General features: G+C 32.2%; 1 protein-coding gene and 4 pseudogenes across 1 annotated transcript; 1 reads left to right on the top strand and 4 right to left on the bottom strand.

The window, feature by feature from the left end:
- Positions 1 to 8484: 8484 nt before the first annotated feature.
- LOC125593957 lies at positions 8485 to 9386 on the bottom strand. Its single transcript, XM_048770300.1, has one exon. It carries the CDS (start codon positions 8956 to 8958, stop codon positions 8614 to 8616), a length of 345 nt encoding a protein of 114 aa, XP_048626257.1. The 5' UTR covers positions 8959 to 9386; the 3' UTR covers positions 8485 to 8613.
- Positions 9387 to 11803: 2417 nt separating this feature from the next.
- Positions 11804 to 13022, bottom strand: LOC125593954 (annotated as a pseudogene).
- A 954-nt stretch (positions 13023 to 13976) lies between these two features.
- Positions 13977 to 14377, bottom strand: LOC125593953 (annotated as a pseudogene).
- Positions 14378 to 14872: 495 nt separating this feature from the next.
- LOC125593952 lies at positions 14873 to 18344 on the bottom strand (annotated as a pseudogene).
- A 1627-nt stretch (positions 18345 to 19971) lies between these two features.
- LOC125593955 lies at positions 19972 to 24072 on the top strand (annotated as a pseudogene).
- Positions 24073 to 27429: the final 3357 nt, after the last annotated feature.

Below are 27429 nucleotides of genomic sequence, written 5' to 3'. Positions count from 1 at the left end.
TTAAATCATGTGTTTTATATATTATGTTATTTCTATAATATTAAATAAAAATTCATATTTATATATTTATGATCATTTGTAACTTATTATACAAAAAAAATAATCTATTGATACAAAATTTCAGAGTGGAGATATTCAAATTCTAATAATATATAGACGTTTTGAAAAATTCAAAATATAACATATAAGAAAAAATATAAATGTTTTTATATATATTAATGTGATTTTTTAATATCTTAATATATAAAATTAAATAAAAAAAAAACTAAGATACACCAATTGTTATCAAATATTTATTTCATAATAATTAATTTTCATATATACGTAATCATATTAGGTAATTTCGTAGCTTCTATTTAAGGAAAGTGCAAAAAATGTTTGGTAGATTATTTATCAATTCGATAGTTAGTTTAATAAAAAATATAAATAAGTTAAGATGGTCCAACCTATTTTTCTAGGAATAGTATATTTTATTAGTCATTTATTAATGAGATTTATAATCATACGTTCTATGATCATTCATATCCTTTATAACTGAATATTTAAATCATCGATACCACAAAATTTCCAATGTGATCTTTTAATAAATAAGTTTATAATTTTTAAAATTTTTGGATTAATAGAAAGTTTTAGTAAGCTGGTATTATGTATATCTAGTTAGGTCCCTCTGCGTATATATCATGGCAGCGCCTGGTCGCGTAAAATTCTTATAACATCTAACGTTCATTTAAATACATTTATGACAAAAAAATAATATATTGATCAAAACAATATGTAGGAGCCCATAATTTCAAATGATATCATAATGCTTATAGACGTTTTGATGAAATTTCAAAATAGAACATATAAGAAAAAATATAAATGTTTAATATATAATGTGATAAAATGTAATACATAAATTAAAAAATAACTAAGATACGTTCTGTATCAAATATTATTAATAATAGCGCCCAAAAATTAATATACATATATTGTATTTCTTCTTACCTGATATTTTTTAGTCCATAGTTGGATTTTAAACGACGAGTCGATAGCTGGAAAAGTGTAAATATAAGTGGCGACATTGACCAACCGTTTTTCTAGGAATGTAAGTTGAGGTTATTATATTAGAGTAAAAAATTGTTAGCTCAAAACCTTAGCGTTCAATAGTCATTTTAAAGCAAATATATTAAATTCGTTAGTAAATCATCGTTGATGATCTTTCAATAGTCTTTATCAAATATTTTTGTAAAATTCATTGTGAAATCTTAATAAGTATTAACGATAAATATACTTATTTGTGTATATATGGAATATATATATATGTTATATTTATTTATAATATTTACTAGATTAAATCGTAATATTGCTTTATTACCAAGACATGTCAAACATGTATTTCTTATATATAAATGTAATGAGGGGCACATTGCGAATTTTAAAAATTCTAATATGTTGTCTTCAATTAAAATCCTTAAATATTCATATAACGAACGAAAAAATTATTTATTATATAGCTAAATGATTGTTTAATTTTTTTATTTAAAATTTAGCGCAAAAAATGATGGAGGAATTATAATTCATATCAACCTTATCATTAGTATCATATAGTTTTTGAGTCATATGCTAATGTATACTTATACAACTACAAGATAATAAGAAAGATAGACTAGCTTGATTCAGACCTCGGTCTCATACTTATTTTTCAACTTATAAAAAATGTAAATGTGACACTACTTATAGTTGGAGCTGATACCCTATGCATTTGCGGAGTCTCTTAATTAATACAAAATTGAGGTTACATTTTCAAATGTTCCTCAATTAATATAAGGGATTATTTTGATGAATTATAAAACTTAGATATAAAAACGAATCAGACAAATTTGTGGACTTATACTAACATTTTTACTTGATTTAACCGACCAATTCAGATTGTATTAGACCAACTTAGATCTATTTTAAACCGATTTAGAATAGCTTAACGATTTAATCCGCTTAAATTGGGTTTAAAAGAGCTATGAACGATTTGGACTGATTTTTAGAACAATGCTAATGTAACTAACGAACTATGTTCAAGCGAGATAAGGATACATACCAGCAAGAGCTGACCCAAACAGCAACATCGGCGATGGAAAGAGAATGACCAACAAGAAAGGTGCCACTTTGAAGGTAGTTATCAACACGTGTACAAGCATTCTCAAACTCTGAGCCAGAGAGAAGGACAGAGCATAATCTACCCACTCATCAATCTGCCAAAGAAACATAATAATGGTTGAGACTTTATACAAAAATCTACAATGAAAGAAGACACAAAGTAAATCACAAAAACTACAATGAGAAAAAGAAACAGAGTAAAGGTTGAGACTTTACAACAAAATCTACAATGAGAAGAAGAAACAAAGTTAAGGTTGAGACTTTTTAAAACAAAATCTACAATTAGAAACAGAGGAAAAGGTGAGACTTTACAACAAAATCTACAATTGAAGAAGAGAAAACAAGTAAAATCAAAATCTACAATGAGAAGAGAAGAAGAAAACAGAGTAAAGGTCGAGACTTTAAACAAAAAAAACTACAATGAGAAGAAGAAACAGAGTAAAGGTTGAGACTTTTTAAACAAAATCTACAATTAGAAACAGAGAAAAGGTTGAGACTTTAAGAACAAAATCTACAATGAGAAGAAGAAACAGAGTAAAGGTTGAGACTTTGCACTTTTAAAGCAATATTCTACAATGAGAAGAGTTCGTGTTTGAGACTGTGAAGATTCGAAGGCATCGTGTCCGTAAAACCCAGGAAGAGACTTCGCTGATCGACCAACGTATCGGAGAAGAACTGATGCCCACTCAGCTTTCGCCTGAATCCAAAAAAAAGGGTTTTAGTTTCAAAGAGAGAGAAGGAATCAGATGGGGGAGAAAAGAAAAGAGTGAGAGTACCCGTCGGAGAAGACGAAAGTAGGGACGGTGGTTGCGGCGGAGGAGGCGGAGTCGATGGTTACCGGAGAAGATGAGAGGGGAGAGAGCAGCGATTACTGAAAGCGGTGGAGGAGTCCGGTGGGAAAGAGAGCTTGATCCCTTCCATCTTCTTGTTCCTTTGTGTTTGTGAGATGAGGGGCGGCGACAAAACCGAAATTAAAAAAAAAAAGACAGTCTTTTGGGTCTTATTAGGACTAGGTTTTAGAAGTGGAGAGCGGTCCTGACTTTATAATGACCCAGAAGCTATTTCAAAACGTAAAACCGGTAATGATCCCCCCACCCACAGATCGAATCACGCTGTTAGATTCCAAATTAACTAATAATACCACTAGGCTACAGAAACAGTTTGGAGATTATCAGGGCCGGGTCAGAATCTATCCAACTTGGATTGAATTATAAGTTTTCTTTACACAAAACAGAGTAATTGCCATTCCTATGTTCAATGTATTGAGTTGATTACAAGTTTTTCAAATTTGTGTTACTTTTTAACCACTAGAGTCCATAAAGTATCAAACTTTACATTATTCATCCCAACTTGTGTTGAATTTAGTCTTCTTTAGACAACGAGAAATTGGCTTTTACCTAATGCTCAAAATAATCTTTCAGATATTTCTACAAGAAGAAGAGAGACGTCACATGTTTTGATTTCATTAGTAGACCACCACTGTTTCTTGCAATACTTAGCTCATTTCTAATAGCGGTTGTAGTTGTAGGTAACAGTGTTAGGCAAGCATGTATCATGTATGCTTCAATCTCATATGGAGTGTGGGACTACTATATCCTTTTGGTTATGACTATTTTCATGTATCAGGTTTGTTTTCAAGAGAGTCGACGAATCAGAACTGAATCCACATAGTTTTCTTTTTTTGTCAGCTACCCATTTAAAACTAGATCAATAGGTGGTCGGACGAGCTGATTCTCCACAGAGCACCTTCGTCTGGCCGGGTATGATCTACATGGAAATAAATATAGCCTTTGGACCTTACTTCTTTTGCTAGCGAGTCCGTCCGATTATTCTTACTCCGAGGAATATGGGACACACTCACATCCTCGAAATCCTCCTGTAATCTCTGGAACATCTCGGGCTCTGACGTGAATGTTGGCCAATCCAGCGTGCAAGGCTGAGAGGCTCCTACTGCATGCCCGTAGTCCGAAATATTCAGAACCCTTTGATCCTTAAGACTCCACCCTAAGCCATTGATACTGTCATTATCGATCCATGACGCATCAATTTGACAGGTAGGGATTTGAGGTATCCAAGGGGGCACTGTCTCAATCTCTATATTAGGAGGATGACGTAGGAGGATCGTCATGATCCTCGCTTGCCTCCTCCTTTTTGTTAGCGTTCGTCCAATATTCTGCCTCAAAAGACGCGTGTTGGAGAGTGTCGATCGAGGATACGACTTTCCCATTAAAAGTTTGTCGTTCTCGTCTTCCAAATGTACCAACAGATCCAAGGGAAAATATCGAATTTTGGTCTTAGTGGAGCCACCACTTTCTCTTCAAAACAGAAAGTTCATGTTTTGGTATATAGATGTACTCGGGAAGTAACCCGGAAGGGACGGATAGTCCGATAAACTCCAAACCTACAAGGATGGGGGACATTCAAAAAGAAGATGATTAATCGACTCCATGGACCAGCACATCTAGGACAAATCCTTCTGAGCCGGTCAGAGTGTCGAGCCATAAGTGAGCCCCTGCCGCCGCCGCCCGATGCTAGAGATAGCCTGCCACACAAAAAATGTTTCATCTTACTTATGCTTTCTACAGTTATTCTCTGACAGGCTCGTGATTTAGCTCGTGATACTCGATTCAATGTGAACGATTCATGTGTAAGAGCTCCTCTCTTGGTAGGAGGTGTAGGTAACTGACCGGTTTTTATAAAACATTCCAGATCTGATTCCGGAGTTACTGTAGGTGTCACAATGTATCCACCCGGAGTGTAAGAGAGTTAGTAAATTGTTTTAATCAAGGAAAGAGATATCATTCTGGGTGAAAACGTTTTGTAATCCCACTCATTGGTATCATTCCTAATAAAAGACTAAACAAGAAGTTGGGGGTCGTCTGTAAACAATGTGTCAACAATGGGTCAGCAGGTCTAGGTGGTCGAGCCACTGAGTCTGGAACCCAAGACTCACTCCAAATCCTTGTATCTCGACCCGTACAAATAGTTTTTGTAAACCCGATATGAGTAAATGTTTGGTTAAGTGTTTATTAGGGAAGATGAGCATTTGAACTGAATTAGTGTTGGTTGATACCGTTGTAAATATATTAAACTATTTCGGTTACTGATTCACATTAATTATATGATTTGGTGTTAGTCACTTATTTTCAAATTTAATTTGTAGAGAACTAGGGCTCATGCATCTATTGATAAATGTTCTTTTGGTGATTTGTTTTGGTAATTTTCGATCTAAGTTATCTCAAAAAAAAAAAATTGTATAATTTCACTTTCGTGATTATACCATAAAAATAGAGTGACTCCTCTACTTTTTAAGATAATGTTTATAGATCAACCAGAATCATACATTGTGATGATTTTCCATAAGAGTTAACAAATAATTATTTCAAAGGATTTAAAAAAAATCTTGGAACGTCAATAGGAAAAGAAATTTTTAGTCAATGTATTTTCTATATCATATTAATTTTTATTGATGTGTCCTATTTATGATATGTTTGTTCACGAGTTCTTCTTTCTAATGTCGGCATGTCTTAGTGAGATTATATGGTGTGTGAACTTCCTAATTATACATAAGTTCAGTCCCTTGATCAGTTGAATATGCACTTAACATTAAATTTTAGACACTTCTGGTTTTTTAATATGAGATTTTCTGCATTAGTGTATCAAAAGATAACTTGCAGGACAAGAAGTAAAGCTTGTGGACCAAATATGAGTGATGTAAAGTCGATTCACTATTGAGCAACCAACACAAACATATACTTTTGATCTTTCTCACAATGTTGCTAAGCATTCAACAAAGTAGAAAGGACTCGCTCTTCCACTTGCTGTCACAGTTTCATCATTCTTCTGTTCTTGATCTCTTTTTTTGGTATATATATATACAAAGTCAAAATCTTAGCCAGTGAGAAGAGAGAATGAGATTGGGTTAGAAACTCTTATTGATTCTTCTTCCCATTTAATGATAGTTGTGTTGAGAATTTGCTTTTTAAAAAAAAAAATCTCTGTTGAGATAATTTTTATCATATAAATGTATAATTTTGATATATCGTAAATGTTTTAAATATATGATTTACATTTTAGGGTTATATATATTTTGTAACTCTGTAATCTTTGGTTAGGTTTATTATTCGGCATTATTTATATATAATTATTTTTTATACATTTTACTTTGTTATTAATTGTTATTATATACTAATATATTTTTTAGTTCGGTGAAATAAATTCATAATATAAAATAATCAAATAGAGAAACTCCTTCAGTATATATATATTTTTTAAAATTTCTACAGTTTGCATACACTACATTTTAAATTTTTATTTAGTTATACTATAGAAAGTATATTTTTCAGGACAATTTATAATGTCATGTTGTGTTTAAAGTATATTTTAGCATTTTTATTATTTTAGTATATTGTATACATAGAACATCTATCATATTATGTTAGTATATTATATTAATTTTAGTATATTATATTTTAAAAAGATGACAAAATCATATTATTTTAGTATATTATAGTAATTTACCAATTCAAATATTTTCATTTTTTTTAATTCATATATTACCAATTATAAAATTTATAAAACAGCTTATAATTTTATTTTTGTAATAAAAGTTTGTTTAAAATTTATTTTTAATAATAATATATTATAAATTACGAAAATAATCATGCATTACTTTAAAAAATATTTAAAAATTTAGTAAGATTTTGTTAAATATTTCTCTAAAAGATTTCATAATAACTAAAAGTAAATAATAGGCGATGATTGTTTTGTTAGTTTTTAGATTTTGGTTTTTGTTTTTTTTTTTTTAGTTTATAGATTTTAGATTTTAGATTTTAGTTATTGATTTTGCATTAGAAACCCATAACATATGGATTTTGGTTTCTATGAGTGAAATTGTATAAAAGTTAAAATATGGTTTCCCTAAAAAATAAGAAATCTATTTTACCAAAATTCTTGATTGGAGAAGAAGTAGATTCTACAAAAACAAAAACAAAAACCAAAATCTAATCTAGAATCTGCAAACAATCAACCTCTTAAACTACAATTAAAATTGATTTAATATTAATATCTTTTATTATTAATAAGAATTTTTAGAAGTGTTGTATATTTAATAGATAATGTGAATAATTAAATAGAGATAATTGACGAAATGGACCTAGTATAATTTTTTATAGTAGTAGATAAAAATTGTACTTCTCTTTTAATAGAGAAGATGAAACACTTTCAAATGTTGTCTTTTGAAAAAAGAAGATTGTTTCATTTTTTCTTATTAGAGATATTGAGCCCGCTAAAAATTGCTACAAAGTTAGAGTAAAAGTGTTGATACTTTAGAATCATGAAAAAATAAAAAAAATTGTTTCAATTAAATTGGTGTTGGTTGATACCGTTGTAAATATATTAACTTATTTCGTTATTGATTCACGTTAATTATATGATTTGGTGTTAATCATTTATTTTTCAAATTTAATTTGTAGGGAACTAGGGCTCATTCATATATTCATAAATGTTCTTTTTTGTTACTGCTTTTGGTAATTTCTGATCTAAATGATCTCAAACAGATTCTTTTATTCTGCATAATTTCACTTTTGTGATTATACCATAAAATATAGAGTGACTCTTCGCCTTTTTTAAAATAAAATTTCTGTAGATCAACCAAAATCATACCTTGTAATGATTTTCCATAAGAGTTAACACATAATTATTTCAAGGGATTTAAACAAATATTGAAACGATAATACAATAGGAAAAAAAAATTTAGTCGGTGTATTTCTATATCATATTAATTTTTTATTGATGTGTCCTATTTATGATATGTTTGTTCATAAGTTCTTCTTTTCTAATGCCGACATGTCTTAGTGAGATTATATTGAGTGTGAACTTCCTAATTATATATAAAAAATGAAGGGTATACATAAGTTCAGTCCCATGATCAGTTGAATTACTTGAATACACACTTAACATTAAATTTAGACACTTCTGGCTTACTAATATGAGATTTGTGCATTAGTGTATCAAAGATAACTTGCAGGACAAGAAGTACAGCTTGTGGACCAAATATGAGTGATGTAAAGTCGATTCACTATTGAGCAACCAACACAAACATATACTTTTGATCTTTCTCACAAAGTTGCTAAGCATTCAACAAAGTAGAAAGACTCGCTCTTCCCACTTGCTGTCACAGTTTCATCATTCCTCTGTTCTTGATCTCTTTTTTTGGTATATTATATATACAAAGTCAAAATCTTAGCCAGTGAGAAGAGAGAATGAGATTGGGTTAGAAACTCTTATTGATTCTTCTTCCCATTTAATGATAGTTGTGTTGAGAATTTGCTTTTTAAAAAAAAATCTCTGTTAAGACAAGAATCTTCTATTTTTTTAGATATCATCATAAGAAAAACACTCATAGGCATTGATTGACTTAACCAGAAGATGAAGAAAAAAGTACTATACAAATTGAGCAACAACAAATTAAAAAAGTAATCATCGATGTGGATTGCACTCGTCAGAGAAGTAATCATTGTTCTCCAACATAACTCTCAGCATATCACGAGCTGAAGATGAAGGAGAACCTCTTCCTCCTCCTCCTCCTCCTCTCTTCTGAGAGGTCTCATCCAGAAAAGCATCCTCCTTTACACGACCCATAACGTGATTTGTGTTTCTTCTGAACCTGTCTGTAAATTGCTTCCTGGGTTTTGAAATCAAGGGCTTTACTAATTGGTTCCCGTTCTCAGAATCATCCTCTTCCTTCTTCTTCCTTGTCTTCTTGTTGTCGTTATCGACTCTGTTCTGTTCAACCACCGTAATCTCCCCGTGGCTTCCAGGCATTAACCAGACGCCGTTTCGAATTCAGAAAAAAAAAGGAAGATCGGAATCGAAAGGAGAGGACGATGGTCGATGAGAAATTGAGTAATTGAGAGAAACAGGAGTTTGATTTTTTTTTTGTTTGTTTGTTTGCTGTTGTCTGTCTCCTACACGGCTTCACTTCGGTTTCGTTTCCAATCAGAAACCTTCGCTGTCGCTGTTCTCTCTCAATTAATTAATTAACGACTTTATTAATTTACAATTTAATTTAATAGATACGGTATCGCTGGTCTTTTTCTTTATTCTTTTTCGAGTCAAATCTTTCCAATTATCCAAAAGATAGTAATAATCCAATATAATATAATAATGTAATTTATTTTTTTGACAACAAAATAATATAAATTATAACACTGGAACTAGATTTTGACCCGCGTTTAAAAGCGCGGATTATTTTTCTGATAAAAATATATGATATGAATTAGTATTTTAGTCTTGTTATCCATTATTATGTGACAAAATTGTATTATATCAAAAAATAAAATTATTATTTTTATTTAGTTATTTAATGTAATTATATTTTTAATCGTTTGATTTTTTTTAAACATTATAAGGTTTGATTAGACTCAATGTCTATTATTTTAAATAAATTATTTTAAATTAGATGAGAACAATATTTTTATATCGAGTTTGGATCCGTGGTCGAACCGATAAAAATGATGACTTGTACCTAAACTGGTTTAGATTAATGAAAACTCGTTAATTTAAAGCATGTAAACTTCGAAAAAATCCGCAATCAAGTTGACCCGACATTTCGTTGACCTGGTAGAAAAATAAATAATCTTCAATAATATTTTAGAGATGAATGAAACTTCTAATATATTTTTAAATTTATGATTTTTTATTTACTTAAGTGTTAAAATTTATATTTAATTAGTTGTTTTTATATGAAATATTTGGTTTGATATAAATATAGGATGCTTTGCAATTCTAGTAAGTTTATATATAAATTGTATAAAAGTCAGTTAATATTATATATATATTGTATATACATTATTTAAATTTCATCATCAATTTTCATTAATAATAATTGGGTTTACATGATATGAATTTGTAGCTGGTAAAATAGGTTAGCACTTATTAACAATGCATTCTTTTAGAATATTACTGAATCTATATGTAAAAAATAAAGGCCTATATATTATGCAAGTTTGTATAAAAAGAATATTTCAGATGTTATAAATCGTGCTCAAACACTTGTCTACAAACTTATACATACATATATATATATATATATATTTATATATATATATATATGTTATGATAAAGGGTTGTCTTAGAAACCTATGTTTTATACAACACGTAGAATTCATAACAACATTTCTTATTATATGTAGTACTATATTAGAATGCAATATTGGTTTGTGAAATTTCATATTCAAAAAATACGATAAAAAAATTTACGGAAAGTTAATTTAATAAAATATTACTGAATTCATAGAGTCTATTTTATCTACGTGCACGAAGCTTCATCGGAGGTACGCTTCCGCTTCGGAACCGGAATCGGAATCGGAACCTTGTGGAAGCTTACGGAATCTTGCTTCCAAAACGCTTCTAAAATATTCTTTAAAAAACACGTTGGAAGCTTACGATTCCGTTTTGGAATCATGCTTCCATTCTTTAAAAAAAACACAATATCTTATATCAATAAAAATATAAAATTTTAATTTTAATTTATATAAAATCTAAATTTTAATAGTATTGAATAGATTGAATAGAAAATAAAACAATTTAAATTAATATATAAATTATCTTTATGCATGAGATATTTATTAAAGATAAATCATATATTCAAAAATTATGTCAATTAATTAAAGTAATAAAAATAATTATATAATAATTAATTTATGTGTATTTCACAGTTTTAATATGAAATCATATAATTATCATAAATATATAATGATTTATTTTAAATTTAAAAATATAATTTTTGTTCTAGATTTTTTTAAAAAATTCTTATATATGTTATATATATTATACGTTCCATACGTACCCGCTTCCTAATTTTTTTTAAATCTCGCTTCTGCGCTTCCATACGCTTCCGCTTCCACGTACCCGCTCCGTTTCCATGTAACATAGATTTTATATTCATAAATATCATTTATATTCAGTTTCCTAAACAATGAGAAGCAATAAATGATTTCATTAAAAATATTGCATAGTTTGAAGAAAAATAAGATGAGACCCAAAAAAATAGTTAGTCTAATGAAAGGGTCCAACAACTTTTCATAGGTAGATTTTTAAAACTCTTTCCTTTTAATAGTATAGATATCTCAAAATCACAAAACTCACATTAAAAATCTCTTATAAAATAATTTAGTGCAAATTTCTAATTTTTTGAGATACATCGATATAAATAAAACTACCCCGACAAAAGGTATAGTAAATATTTATAGGCCGACAAAAGATATATTAATATTTATAGGTACTTATTTATATTTGTAGTAATAGTTCCATGTTAAAAAATGAAAAAAATCTATACTGGATATATGTATTACAATCTTCTAAGCCAGAACTTTTACCATTCTCTATTTAACCAATTGCCATTAAACACAACATGGATACATATTTGATTTTGTTGTCCCGACCGAAGTTGGTTTCTGACAACATATCTTTGATGAGAACCAGTTATGAACATACATGATGAATTATTCAACCAATTTCTTTGGAAATAAAAATTTGCAACAAGATAGTATAGAGTTTAATGGGCACATTGCAACTCTTTTTACATGACTTTGAGAAATCTACAAACTCTTATTTTCTGAAAACATTAATTACACCCTCCAAATTTTCTGAAAACATAGAGACAGCTTCAAGTGCCTAGACTAAGTGAGACTAACATTCCTTTTGAAAAGGAGGCTTCAATGAATGTGATAATGTTGCTGACTCCATGACAAGATATGCGAGAGTTCTGACAAATATTAGGAGAAACTATCCTCGCATTATTCACAAAAAGTCCCGACCCACCAGACTTTGTAATGGTGAACATTTTATCAGGGATGCTACAAGGAACAAGTGTTTTGTTCGGGAAACGAAGCATGTGGTTGATCCCAAGCCAAGCAGGAATCCTATGTCTTAGGATAAACGTCTCAAGACTCTCTTGACTCAAGTCTGCATGAGACAGATCCTCGTCGTTAGGCATCAAGAAAATAATCTATTGGTTCTTGAAGACATTTGTATCGTTGAGGACATGGAGAAGGGTGACAAAACCATAGTAAGATTCTCTTCTCATGTCGGAAATGGCAGAGAAGAGGTCGCTGCTTTGGTTGTCATGTCTCAATATAGGAGTTGGACGTGGCTCGGTTACGGTTGTTGCAAGAATCGTAAGAAGAGAGAATAAAAAGAGTGCTATAATTAGGAAAATAGATCTCATACTAGCTGATATTTGAAACATCACTCATATCAATCCTAAAGCTTTTAAAAAAAAATTTATATACTATGTGAAGTTCATGAGTTTTAGAAGTTAATACTATTAGTTGATGCATGGTTGATTCATCACTTCAACTTTTTTCATTTAGTAAATGTCAAGAATGAACACAAAACTACATATTACACAAGTGTAACAGAGATAAAATACACACATATATATACACGTTCGTCAAGAAGATGAAAAAAAAATTAGGATTTAGTGAAGAACAAGATCATTAAAACCACGTTTAGAGGCTAAACCAATAACACACAACATGTAAAACACTTTACCACTCTTCACTTTTGCCTTTACTATGCTTTTCCCTTCTCCACTTTCATCTTAGCCTTAACAACATTGGCTTATGAGATTCTCCTAACCACTCTCGCTCTTCCGCTTCAGGTTCCTCCTCTATAGTCTCTAGTCTCCCCTTTAGTATATCCTCCAAGTCTTTCCCCAAGTCACATATACTCTTATTCTACCAAATCATAACACTTTTGTTTTAAACTCCATGTCTAATATTGAAAATTATGTGAATCAGAAGCTCATGTTTTCACAAAACATACCTCAAAATCGCGGTGTGTAAGTTCCTCTTGTTCTTCCTTCCATGAACAATCCACCACATCTTCCTATACACCAAACTCCTCATATAGCCTTGTCCTTCTCAGATATGGTTTCTTCTTGAAAATGGTTTCTTCTTGAAAATGCTATACCCTTTACAGCTTTATAATGATACTTCTTGATTCCCTTAAAAGTGACCCAAAAAAACTTTTTTACTTTACAGACAAGCTTCAATCTTTAAATGTGTTGCTTCTGATTATAACACATATAAAAACACAAGGTGGTTGTCACAAATCATCACATTCTGTTTTGTAAAGTCTTTATGTTCTGTAAAGTGGTTATCTCCTTTATCATGCTATCTCTCTTCTTGCCTTTTATCTCTTCTTTAATTGATGCTTTATCTGTCACGCTTAATCTCCAGCAATTATACTAAATAATATGTTTAAAGTGGGCTTACTACTCTATCTCTTGTATTGTCAACGACTAATCCCATACAAAATGCCATATAATGTACTAAACATTGCAATCAACATGACCTGTGGCATGTCTTAGTGAGATTATGGTCGATGAAGTGTGAACTGTTGAGAAGCTGCTCGTAACATGAACTTCTGTATAATGAAGATATACATAAGTTCAGTCCCATGATCAGTTGAATACACACTTAACATTAAATTTTAGACACTTTCTGTCTGGCTTACTAATATAAGATTTGTGTATTAGTGTATCAAAGATAACTTGCGGGACAAGAAGTAAAGCTTGTGGACCAAGTATGAGTGATTCATTATTGAGCAACCAACCAACCATATACTTTTGATATTTTCTCAAAAATGTTGCTAAGCAACTCAAGAAAGTAGAGAGGACTCGCTAGTTACTTGATGTCAAGTCTGAACCATGGAAAAAATAAGACAGACCGAACCATCATAAGCATTTGGTTTAACATTATAAGTAGCCTTTGGGTACAGTTTCATCATTCCTCTCTTTTTGATCTCTTTTTGGGTCTATACAAAAGTCACAAACGTCAAAACCTCAGCTTATTCTCTAACAATATAGGGAAGCCCCAGTGAGAAGAGATAATAAGATTGAAATAGAAACCTTCTCTGTTCATTTTATCTGTTATACGTGAGTAAATGCTCAAGAAACTTCTTGGCAAAACAAGTGCCTTAAGAACCAGCTTCCTTGGTCGGTTTAGTCTAAACCCTTTTGACCTACCCTCTATTTTCTTCCCTCGTGATGTCGTATAGCTCTTGTGGTAGCCTTCTCGTAATGATGACTTAGCTTCTGGTAGCGGCATGCTGATCTTGACCGGGTCTTACCAATAATCTGTAGCATCTTGAGCTTACTGTTGTTGTTTTGAAGATGTACAAAACAGAGAGAAGGAAATATTTTCAAAGATTGTGACTGAGAGTAAGGAAGTACTTAAATGAGTAATGAAAGCAATGAGATACAGCTGAGTAATACAAACAAAAAACATTGGATGATGATTGATGAGAGAAAGGGGCTCCATTAAAATGATAAGAGAGTGAGGGAAAGATTCTGAAACCACATGGCTATATTCCTGCTTTGTGTTTATTAAAAACCACAAATCCCCAAGTCTTATGAAAGTTTTGAAGTTCTTGTTTAACCACATGAGTCAGAGAGAGACTGCACCTGCCATGTACATGACCTATGTGGCTATGGTTGTCACATAGAGAGAAAATAATAAATAATTGATGTTATAGTTTATAGGAAAAACTGAGAGCCATGTGCAATGATTGTTTAAGAAGTTATATATCTAAATGAAGAGAAGCCACTGAGTGCTAGCTGTGTAATCATTTGGCAACATGAATAGAAGAGAGGATAAATGCAAAAGACATCAGTCCCAATAGATCTATGATTTTTAAAATATTAGTGCTAAAAGAAAATTTATCAAAAGAATTTGTTTGAACTTTTTATTAATTCAAATTATGATAAGTGGTTGGTTAACCTTAGCCATTGAAACAGTTTCAAGGCCTTACAATGCTCTCAAACGCCATGGAACACACAAAATGTAAACTTCCAAAGATTCTGCAACTCAACTAGTTACACGTATATGAATAACGTTTCTGGCTGCTTAAGCAATTCACAAGAAACATGAAACATGCTGCAAGAGAGAATGCAAGTAGAAGACTCATCATATAAAGCTACAAATAGTAAATGCAAACTGGTTTAGAAGCTCTTTTCATTTATCCTCAAGTCTTCTACTAACATCTTCCAACTAAGAACACACCTGAGAAGATTCATCCGAATCCAACTCATAGGAGCACGTTTTTTGTACCTTTAAACGGTGCTTTCTACATCTTTTCTTCTTCTGCTCCTATCTAGGCCCACTTTCATTAGCTGAGGGGACATTGCTTGGGAAACTAGATATATCAATGTCAATGAGCGTCATATCATACATTGTATCAAGAGAATCCGAGGCGTCAACGAGCAAAGAAGACTTCACAGCTTCAGAGCGCACAGGATCAGATGTCACGCTGGAGCTTTTCGGCGAGCTTGCATTTGAAGATAGACTACTTGAAACCGAAACACCATCTATCTTGTTTGCAAACACTGGTTTGTTCTTTCTCATTGCATCCATCTCTTGGCCAGTTGGCACAAAGGTTCTCGACCGGTACTTCTTTGTCCCCTTCACCACCCTCGTTGTGATTATAGAGTACGTAGTCATGATAAGTAGGAGCAAACTGTAATAATAACCAATCATCAGGAAACCAAATTATTTGAATCACAAAACAACATGAGTTAGTTAGTTAACCTGGTGAACAGTGTCATGGTAAAAGTCGTTTAGTTTCACAGCATGTGTTAAGCTCCCTGAGAAACTGCGAGAACCACCAACGTTGGCACCTGCATACTCCTGTATGGGAAAGCATAGAAATGGCATGCTGCAGCAATAAGCATCTCACACAATTATGAAGTTTTGAAAATGAGCTGCTTCCTCTGCGGTCTTTATGAATCCAGATTTTGCAGCAAGAAAGACTAGAACACCCTGTACAAAGAAGAGGGTCACGGAACAAACTTAGCAAAAAACACTAGGCCTGTGATTTTGAACCAACCTTCGAACCGACCAAAGTTAGTTCGGTTCGGTTAGTAGTTTTTTGTTTGAAAAACTTTGGTTTTCGGTTCTGTAATCGGTTATTTGGTTTTTCTTCTTTAAAAAAGTTTATACCCAAACAATACCAACAATCCGAACCGAAATAACCAATTTCAAACAAACTAAATGAAATAACCTAATTAAGCAAATTTATCCGAAATTTTAACAAATTAAACCAAAATCTAAAATCAACTAACTTCGGTAGGATTTTCAAAAACCGAACTTAACAAAATACCGAACCAAACTTAATTTTGGATAATTCGGTAAGATTATGATGAACCGAACTAACTGAATAACCCAAACTAACCAAACCGGCATGCCTAAAAAAACAAATATATCTGGAAGATAGCAATTAGCAAAAAGCCAAGAGTTGAAGCCAAAATGTACCTGCCAGTAAGTTAGAAAGACCACCGACTTAATGATCACAAACTTTGGGACCGGATTGAACGGCTGAAGCAGATCTCTGCACGCCATGTAAAACAGCACAAGCGCGTACAAAGCCACTGTGTAGGATATGTGTGTAGATGATGGTAGATAGAGATACGCTTGGTCAGGGTTAAAGTTCCGTCCTTGTACTTCCCTTTCGCGTAAAGCACTAGTGTGACAGCCACCAGGATAGGCTTCAGGATTACGAATTGCAGACAACCTTGCTTGCATCTCCGAATAAAACGCCTGTAACATGGCACATGTGTTAGTATACATCTCAAGATACTATTAGATAAATGTAAACTTACCCGTCGAGTGTTAAGGGAGGAAAGCAACAAGTCATGAGACACCATGATGGTTGTAAAGAGCGGCCGCTTAAGCTGAGCACTACTGCTCCTGGACCTCCAACCCAAGCCAAACACAGGGATAGGAAGTTGTAAATCACCCAAGCTTCATAACTGAAACACACCAATAAAAATTCATTAGAAACATTAATGTCACAAGGCCATTGACATTAAAAATGAACTAGTAAGAGACTCCAAACTAAGAGTAAAACACAGTTAACACTTCTAAGCTCAATTCTTGATGTAGATAAGTATTTGGAATATTTCCAAATATCTTATTATTTGTTTTATTAGTTATTTAGATAATTATCTTTATTGTTTTAGGGTTTTTATGTTTTATTATATATAGTTTTTGAGGCTATGGTTTTATGTAGTTGATGAGTTTTATGATTTGATTAATAAAAGTTAAGAGACTTTTCTTTGTTCCTTGTTTTCGGTAGATCATTGGTGATCTCAACGAATTTAAGAAGACATTGATCTTAGGCATTCTTAGACTAAATAAGATCTTTGTGATTTATTAATCAAAGAGACTCCAAACTAAAGAGTAAAACACAGTTAACACTTCTAAGCTCAATTCTCAAGCACAATCAGAGTGTTAGGAAGACTCACACTTCTCGTATGGAATCAAAGTAGATGGAGCTTCTAGGGAGGACAAGAGACAAGAATGACATAAAGGCATACACCTGTAGCACAGTGAGGAGAAGCAAACCAATCAAGAACATGTTAAGAACTAAGCAATGTCAACAGGTTAGAGATGCTGAGAGTACTAACCGGGACCATGAAGACAATGCGTACAATATATCTCTGATAAGTCGGCTCCGTGTAGTTCAAGAGATGCCTATAGATGTGGAATATTGCAAGAGCAATGGCTCCAACAGTGCACAGAAACGCCACAATGTTGAGATATAAAACGGAATCGAATCGCCATTTCTGCAAACAGGACAACAAAACGCGAATCTCGCTATCAACAACTATGTAATCAAGCAAAAGGAGAGGTTTTGGGTAACAAACTGAGACGGATCTAAGGGGGAAAAGCAAAGTTGGTGACTTTACGTTGTGGTTGATGAATCGAAGATCCGTGATCGTGATACCAAAGTTGGTAACTTTACGTGGTGGGTTCGATGATTCGTGTGAATTGGAGATGGGGAAGAGAGCAATGTAACCGTAGTAACAGAAAAAAAAAAAAACCTAAATTTGAGGAAGATTGTGGATTTGGAGATGAGGGTTTGATAAGCCTTTCCTTCCTTTCTTGAGAAAGGAGCAAGCTTTTAGGAGGAGATGGGCTTTCCAGAGCAGAGCAAGTTTCGAAAAGAGATAAAAAAAATTTAAGATGTTTTAGATCAACGAGTTGGAATCCAATCAACGTCCATCTATTCCAGCCTGTGTATACATCAAACTTGATTAATTATTTCGCTTTCTACCGTTTTTTTATTTTATTTTTGGAATGATTTAATTTTCTACTTAAGAATCACGAGTCTACCAAATCCAGTGAGTTTAATAGACGGTTCATTATTCTAAATTACATTATAAAAGGGCAATTGTCAATAATAGCACATTTGAAGTTTATGTCTCAAAAATAGTTCTAGAAAGAGAAAGTCACAAAAATGACATTCATTAAAGGGTAAAGTATCCCTAATACCCTTGGTTTAAAATTAAATAAACAAACAAAAATAAATAAAAATAAATAAATAAAATAAAAATAAAAAAATAAAATAAAAAAATAAAAAATATAATTTTTTTTATAGTTTCAGATTACATGTTTTCAGATTCGAAATTTTTAAAAAAAATTTAAAATTTTTTTTTTTAATTTTTTCAAGTTTTTTTATAATTGAAAAATACTTTTTGAAACTGTTTTTTAAATTTTTATTTTTATTTTAGTATTTATTTTTTATAAATTTTAAACCCTAATTCCAAAACCCCACCCCTTAACTCTAAACCTAAGGTTTGGATTAATTAACTCAAGGGGTATAAATATATATTACCTCTTTAATGAAACCTATTTTTGTGACTTTGAGCCTTGAGTGCTACTTTGGGAACAAAACTTCGTTTAGTGCTATCTAGTCTTTTTCTCTTTATAAAACTACAATATCATCATTTGTCGGCAAGTTTCATTTTATTTAGCTGTACTCTTTACATCAGCAAGAGAAAAATTGTATTAAACTTGTCAAAGTTGTGGTGAAAGTGTGGGACTGAGGAAATATATATAGCTCACATGTATATTTGTCTTTAAAGTAGAGAAATTATAAAAACCAATTTTTAAAAATGTTATTTTTTAAACAAAAAACATTTCTACTATAAATATACAAAATATCATATATATTATATATATATATATAAGAAAAAACATTCATCTATATTTATATTAATAAACAACATATATTTGAGAGATTTTTTTCTTTATTATATAGTTTGTACATTAAATAACACAACTTGTGTAACTAGGCATGGACATTATGGAGCTTAGTTGGTTTCAGTTTAGTTGATTTGGACGTTGAGATTTTGATGTTATGCTTATAAGTTTCATTCATGTTTTACTAAATATTAAATATTATTAGGTCGGGTTCGCTTCGATTTCTTCTGGATTCGGTTCGGGTCAGATTTTAACCAATGTATAAAATCGTCCAAATCTAATCATTCACAAATCTAATTAAAAATTGTTAAATGATCTAAACTAACTAATATTGTTTAAAATAAAAATAAAATAAAACAAATTAAAAATTCTTTAGAATGTCATAAAATATCTAAATTATCTTAGATATATATAAATATTAACATATTTAACTAATTTCATATATTTTCATATTTTCTAAACCCTAAAATACTAAGCTCACAAGTCCCGTTCAGATATTTTTGTATAGCGATACAGATTCGATTTCAGCTTTTTTTAGTTTGGGTTTTGGTAGATACTTCGACGTGGGGTAAAAAAACTTATGAGCAAGGGAATGAAACTAATTTTTCCCAAGAAAATATACAAGCTCAGAATGGACCTGAATATACATACCCCGGCCCATAAAAAGGCCCATCATATCTACGCCACTTGGCGAGAAACAAATTACATAAGAGAAACAAAGCCCTTTCAAAAACTCATCATCACTCTCACCTTATCCTTCCCCTTCCTCTCCGGCGAGTATCCAAAAATGGCGTCGACGGTGGGAGTTCCATCACTACCAAGTCCCCCACCTCGAAACCTCAAAACCCACTTCCCAAAAGAGGTCCTGTTTCTCACCTCTCTCTCTAGACAACCCTTTCTTCTCCTCTCCCATCTCTCTTCGAACAACTCGTCTCATCCACTCCTTCCGCCGTCGCCTCGCAACTCCCAACTCCGTTCTCAGCGAAGAAGCCTTCAAAAGCCTCGGCCTTTCCGACAACGGCTCAGAAGAAGACGATGGTGAAGAGCTCGCTATCTCGAAACTCGGCTTGCCTCAGCGTCTCGGCGAGTCTCTCGAGAAGCGTGGTATCACTCACCTCTTCCCGATTCAGGTTTTAAAGTCTCATCCTTTCACTCTGAAAACTCTTAAAGTCTTGTCCTTTATCTGTATTTGACATACTGTTTTGTGTTGTGTCTGAAGAGGGCTGTGCTGGTCCTGCGCTGCAAGGACGAGACATCATAGCTCGTGCTAAGACGGGAACTGGGAAGACTTTAGCTTTCGGTATCCCTATCATCAAACGCCTCACTGAACAAGCTGGAGACTACTCTGCTTTCAGGTCTTTTTTTGTTATTAGCTTTACATTCATTTTGTTTACTCAAATGTTCAAGATATTGTTAAGCTGTAACTAGTAGCTCTATAGAGGATTAGTGACTAGACGATAATATTGATATATTTTACAATTATATTAGATATTTTAGTTTTTTTGTGTCTAATTATAAAGTTATTGTGATGAATTATAAAAAATTAGATATACAAAAAAATAGACAAATTTATGATCTGCATTAACAATTTAACATGTTTGTTTGATTAAACAAATTTAGACCAATTTTAACCGATTTAAAATGTTTAAATCGATTTAACCAATTATTTTTTTTATCTAGTTTACATTTTATTAGATATTTTAGTTGTTTGTGTCTAATTGTAAAATTATTTTGACGAATTATAAAATTAGATTAAAAGAATATTAGACAAATTTATGGATTTACACTAACATTATTACTTGATTAAACTAATTTAGACCGATTTTAATTGATTTTAAAAACAATAAACTGATTTGAATCACATAAATTGGATTTTAAGAAAATGGCTTTGCTAGCTTGTGCGGCTGCCTAGACCGATTTTTAGAACATTGGTTTACATTGATGGTTTTCTAAATGTTTGGTTTTCTCTTTTATGAGTAGGAAGTCTGGTCGTCTTCCTAAGTTCCTTGTCCTTGCACCTACACGAGAACTAGCCAAGCAAGTAGAGAAGGAGATCAAGGAGTCTGCGCCTTATCTAAGCACCGTTTGTGTATACGGTGGTGTCTCCTACACCATCCAGCAGAGTGCTCTCACTCGTGGTGTTGATGTTGTTGTTGGAACTCCCGGAAGAATCATTGACTTGATAGAAGGAAGAAGCCTCAAGCTAGGTGAAGTTGAGTACTTGGTGCTTGATGAAGCTGACCAGATGCTTGCCGTTGGGTTTGAGGAGGCTGTGGAGTCGATTCTCGAGAATCTACCGCAGAAGAGACAAAGCATGCTGTTCTCAGCAACTATGCCTGCTTGGGTGAAGAAGTTGGCTAGGAAGTATCTTGACAGTCCATTGAATATTGATCTGGTTGGAGACCAAGATGAGAAGCTCGCTGAGGGGATCAAACTTTATGCAATCTCGGCTACGTCGACATCAAAGCGCACTATTCTTAGCGACCTTATAACAGTATGACTCAGCTTATAGTTTGCTATTTCCTTAAACATGGTTGATGATTGGTTGGTGTCTTTTAGGCTTTCGGGTTCGGTTAGTTCGGGTAGTTTCGGTTAATTCGGTTTGACATAAATCTTACCGAATTAACCCAAATAAAGTTTGGTTTGGTATTTGGTTTGTTCGGTTTTTGAAAATCCTAGTTTTTGATTTTGGTTAGATTTTAGTTCAAATTTGTTAAAATTTCGGATAAGTTCGGTTCAAATTTGGTTAGTTCGGTTCAGATTTGGTTAGTTCGGTACAAAATTTGGTTAGTTTGGTTCTGGTTTTTGGTTTGGTTCGGTTTTAAAATCCCATGCCTAGTGTCTTTAGTTCTATACTGATTTGTTCTATTTTCAAAAACTTGAAGGTGTATGCAAAGGGTGGCAAGACGATTGTGTTCACCCAAACAAAGAGAGATGCAGATGAGGTCTCTCTAGCGTTATCAAACAGTATAGCTTCCGAGGCACTTCACGGAGATATCTCTCAGCATCAAAGAGAGAGAACACTCAACGGTTTTCGCCAAGGAAGTTCACGGTTCTAGTTGCTACTGATGTTGCATCTCGTGGACTTGACATCCCCAATGTAGATCTAGTAAGTTTTCAATATGAAGCTATACATAGTAAGTCTTCTTTGTTCTGACGTTTCTCTTCTACAGGTTATCCACTATGAACTTCCTAATGACCCAGAGACCTTTGTGCACCGTTCTGGACGTACCGGGCGTGCAGGAAAAGAAGGCTCTGCGATTCTAATGCACTCTAGTAGTCAGAAGAGAACCGTGAGGTCTCTGGAGCGTGATGTAGGCTGCAGATTTGAGTTTATTAGCCCACCAACAGTTGGAGATGTCTTGGAAGCGTCAGCAGACCAAGTGGTGTCTACTCTAAATGGTGTTCATCCTGAGTCTATAAAGTTTTTCTCAGCAACTGCTCAGAAACTACATGAGGAGAAAGGAACTGATGCTTTAGCTGCAGCTCTGGCTCACCTCAGCGGTTTCTCTCAGCCACCTTCATCTAGATCTCTCCTCAGTCATGAACAGGTTTGATCCTCATTCATACTTTTTGAGTACTTCTTGAGAGTCCTGTAAACATTCAACATCCACTGCAGGGATGGGTGACTCTGCAATTGATAAGAGATTCAACAAACTCCAGAGGCTTCTTGTCAGAGAGGTCTGTCACTGGTTTTCTCTCAGATGTTTACGGTCCAGCTGCGGATGAAGTTGGAAAAATCTTCTTGATTGCAGATGAGAGGGTTAGTAACATTGAAATGATCATTACATCAGCAGTTTTTTTTTTTTTTTCAAAATTGTAGTCTTATAGAGATCTCTGATTCTGCTAATATATTATCAGGTGCAAGGAGCTGTTTTTGATCTACCAGAGGACATAGCGAAAGATCTACTGGAGAAAGAGATGCCAGAAGGAAACAGTGTCTCCATGATAACAAAGGTATTCACTCTTTTGATACAAACATAACATATTCACAATAAGACCCTTTTTGACTAACAACACTTGACATCTTTTGGGTTTTTATTGTAGTTGCCTCCGCTGCAAGACGATGGACCGTCTAGTGATAACTATGGACGGTTCTCTAGCAGAGACAGGATGCCTAGAGGAGGAGGAGGAGGTTCTAGAGGGTCAAGATTTGGAGGTAGAGGAGGCTCTTCACGAGGGCGTGATAGTTGGGGAGGTGATAGTGACAGAAGAAGTAGAAGCAGTGGTGGTGGAGGAAGCAGCTGGTCCCGTGGTGGTGGTAGTTCTAGAGGAAGTTCTGATGATTGGTTGATTGGTGGTGGTAGTGACAGAAGATCATCAAGCAGGAGAGCTCCTTCCCGGGAAAGGTTAGTTTTCTTTAAAGCTTCAAACAAATCTAAGTTAAAATCTTCACACTTGCCCGCATCAACTGATTGATTGATGTATGTGAATTAGGAGTTTTGGAGGTGCTTGCTTTAATTGTGGAAGTTCAGGACACAGGGCAGCTGATTGTCCTGACAAGAGAGGGTTTTAAAGTGTTCTTAGTTAATGGTGTCTGCTCTTGAGAGAGAGAGAGGAAGGGGTCCTTGTCCTTTTTGGTGTTCTTAAGACGAGTCCTTTAGTTCTTGCTTCAACCGTTTGTTTCAGACGGTAGAGAGTGCAATCACTGAGGGTGTATACTTCACACAAGGTCTAACTACAAGCATAGTGCAATGTGCATAAAGTAAGCAGGGGGGAAGGTTTTCCTCACTTGGCATTTTCAGAGATTGCTTCAGAAACATGGCAAAGCTGATGGATGTTTTAATAATAGGTTATTATAATGATCAGATTCCATGTTTCTAATTTTGTATTTGTGATCACATTTGTATTTCTATGTCCTTATAATAGAAAATCAAGTTTGAATTGACTTGTCACACAAGTATCAGATACATAATCATAGTTTATAATAATTCTCAATTTTTTTTTTCTTTTGATAAACACACAGAAGATATCTTTACCAGTTAGCTCGATAAATATTAGAGGCAAAAAATCACAGATAAAAGAAATAAGATCAAACGGTGGAGGAAGGTGATGATGGAGATGTTGTTGGTTTAGCAAGTCGTCGTGGGAGACCACATTTTGGCAAACATTTTTGGTAACAAGGCTTGTTTTGTTTGCCACATCTAATGGAACAGACTGAAGCAAAGAATCTTGAATCTTCTGTTGGCTTGATATCATCACCATCATCAACATCAACATTCATTCCATTGCATGCTTGTAAAACAAATCCCATCATTATCAATGCCATGACCATATACCACCTTCCTGCCATTTTCCTCTTACAAGTTTTTTTCTGTTCAAAACAAAACTCTAGGACTTGTATTTGTTGTATGAGATGTGTAGATTGGTGATGAGAGGGAGGCGTTTATATAATGAGTTTTTGCCTCTATATATAGTATATTTGTTGTTTCTGTTTGTGATTTTTGTCTGGCTTGACATGAATAGGATTTGCTAACTGTTGTTTGAACTGCATTCTTGTTATTTCATTTTATTGTTATGTCATTTGGTGATTTGGAAAAATATGAAAACATGCGATGTACAATTTTCTAGTATTGATTCTTTTAATGAACAAGAGATCATTGTTGTCTCATAGATTTAATAAAATTCAAATAACAAATGTACAGTTATTTAATTAATGACTCTACAATGAGCAACAGCGGAACCAAACTTTACATATTAATACTGAACATCAATTGGTTGAATTGACTAAGCCGATCTTTCCATCACAATTTCATCATCTCATTAGCAAGATGGGACTCTCCAAAACTTAAAATTCAGTGTTATTATATTCTATATTTGTTAATCATACTTACGAGATTATTATTTGGTTTTATTCATCAACATTTTCCATATCTAATTAGAATCCAGTACTATTAGAACATTTTTGAATACATAATCATTTGAAAAATTCCAATAAATTTCACAGTAAATTACTAAAATAATATTTTTTATGATTTGATGAGTTATACAAACTAGCTGTGTGAAAAAAGTTAACATAAAGAGAAATTAATATAGTATATAAAAAATCCCATGATTTCAAGTTTATGAAATAAGAGAAAGCCAATCGCACAATTCCAGCCTATAATAAATATTTTATAATTTGACTAAAATTATAGATATAATCATATAAGAATAAAAATAAAATATTATGTTTATTATATAGCTCATTTCGTATCTGTTTGAATGTTTCTATATTAAATTTATTAGCTGATATGTACATTCAGTTAATTATGATCAGTGTTATGTATGTTACAATAGTTATATGTGAATCGTAATCACGTGTGTTTTGACCCATGTTTGAAAACACGGTAAAATTGGCGGCGACTAACCGTGGCGAATTTAATTAAATCTAAAATAAAAAGTAAGTATAAAACTAATTAACATCACTTACCAAATAGTCTAAATAATATTACAAATAATAGTTTATGGTAACTAATTGTAAAAATTATACACTACAAGAAAACAGCGACATACTGAGGAAAAAAATCGTCGGTATGTCGTCGGAATAACGCTATTCCGACGACATACCGACGAAAAAAGTCCTCGGAAATAACTCCTCGGAATTTCATTTTTCCTCGGAAATTCCTCGGAAATTTCCGACGGAATTCCGAGGAAATGAATTTCCGAGGAAATTCCGAGGAACACAAGTTCGTCGGAATTTCCTCGGAATATTCGAGGAAGATGTCGTCGGAATATCCCGAGGGATACACTTCCTCGGAATATTTCCAAAATTAAAAAAAAAATATAAATTTATTTTTTAAATTGAAATTCGAAAATATAAAATTAAAATTAAAATAGAAAACATATTTAAAAAACAAAAAAAATAAAATAGTTTTTATAAATAAAAAAAATGTTTTATAAATACAAAATTAGTTATAATAAATAAATATTTTTATAAATATGAAATCATCTTTTATAAATACAAAATAGTTTTTATAAATACAAAAAAAAATAAAATAGTTTTATAAATAAAAAATGTTTTATAAATACAAAATTAGTTATAATAAATATAAATATTTTTATTAATATGAAATCATCTTTTTATAAATACAAAATAGTTTTTATAAATACAAAAAATAATAAAATAGTGTTTATAAATCAAAAAAATGTTTTATAAATACAAAATTAGTTTTAATAAATATAAATATTTTATAAATATGAATCATCTTTTTATAAATACAAAATAGTTTTTATAAATACAAAAAATAATAAAATAGTGTTTATAATAAAACAAATGTTTTATAAATACAAAATTAGTTTTAATAAATATAAAATAGTATAAAATTAAAAAATAGTTTAAAGAAATCGCAAAAACAGTTAATAAAATACAAAAAATAGTTTTAAAAATATTTAAAATGTTAAATAATTACAAAAAATAGTTTCATAATATTAAAAATGTTTAATAAATATAGAAATTTATATTTATATATAAAATACATAAAACGTTTTATAACCACAAAAAAATGATTTTAAATATTATATATATGATTTTTAATCTTAAAAAAAGTTTTATAGATTTTAAAAATGTTTAATAAATATATAAATGAATTTAAAATGCAAAAAATAGATTTTATATACAAAAAACGTTTTCAATATATATATATAATTACAAATTCGATTTTTATAACACAAAAATTAATAAAACAAAAAAAAAAAATTCAAATCAAGTGAAATACATAATCAAACTCGATTTACACAAATCTACCATTCACCCTAACAAAATCTATAAATCTCATTCCAAAATCATCAAATCTACTTAAAAACCATACAAATCTAACCTAAAAGAGTGGGATAGGGTTCATACATGAGGATTAGGGTGGAAATCGCGAGGGAGAAGAGAGAAAGCGCCGGAAATCGCAAGGGAGAAGAGAGGAGTCGACGAAATCGCAGGGGAAAGAGAGAGTGCGGCGGAGAGAAATGAGGAAGAAGGTCGGGCTCGACCTAATAAAATGAGGGGTCCGACGGAAATTATCCGTCGGAATTTCCTCGGAAATATTACTATATCCGTCGGAATTTCCTCGGAAATCATTAATTCAATTTCGCGAAATATTTGGCGGCTTGGTTTACCCGGTTAAATGAAAATTCCGAGGAACCAGGTTTCCTCGGAATTTCCTCGGATTTACCGAGGAAAATTTGAGGAACCAGGGTTTGGGGTTTCAAAACATCGATTATTTTCGCCGTATTTCATTTCTTATACAATTATAATGCATACCATTGAGGATTC

Source organism: Brassica napus (assembly GCF_020379485.1).
Source record: "Brassica napus cultivar Da-Ae chromosome A2 unlocalized genomic scaffold, Da-Ae chrA02_Random_13, whole genome shotgun sequence".
NCBI lineage: Eukaryota > Viridiplantae > Streptophyta > Magnoliopsida > Brassicales > Brassicaceae > Brassica > Brassica napus.
This window is presented reverse-complemented; position numbering and strand designations above follow the sequence as displayed.

What these genes read in the sequence shown, in the direction of transcription:
- LOC125593957 (XM_048770300.1), bottom strand. Translation starts at nt 8,958, where the DNA reads ATGCCTGGAAGCCACGGGGAGATTACGGTGGTTGAACAGAACAGAGTC.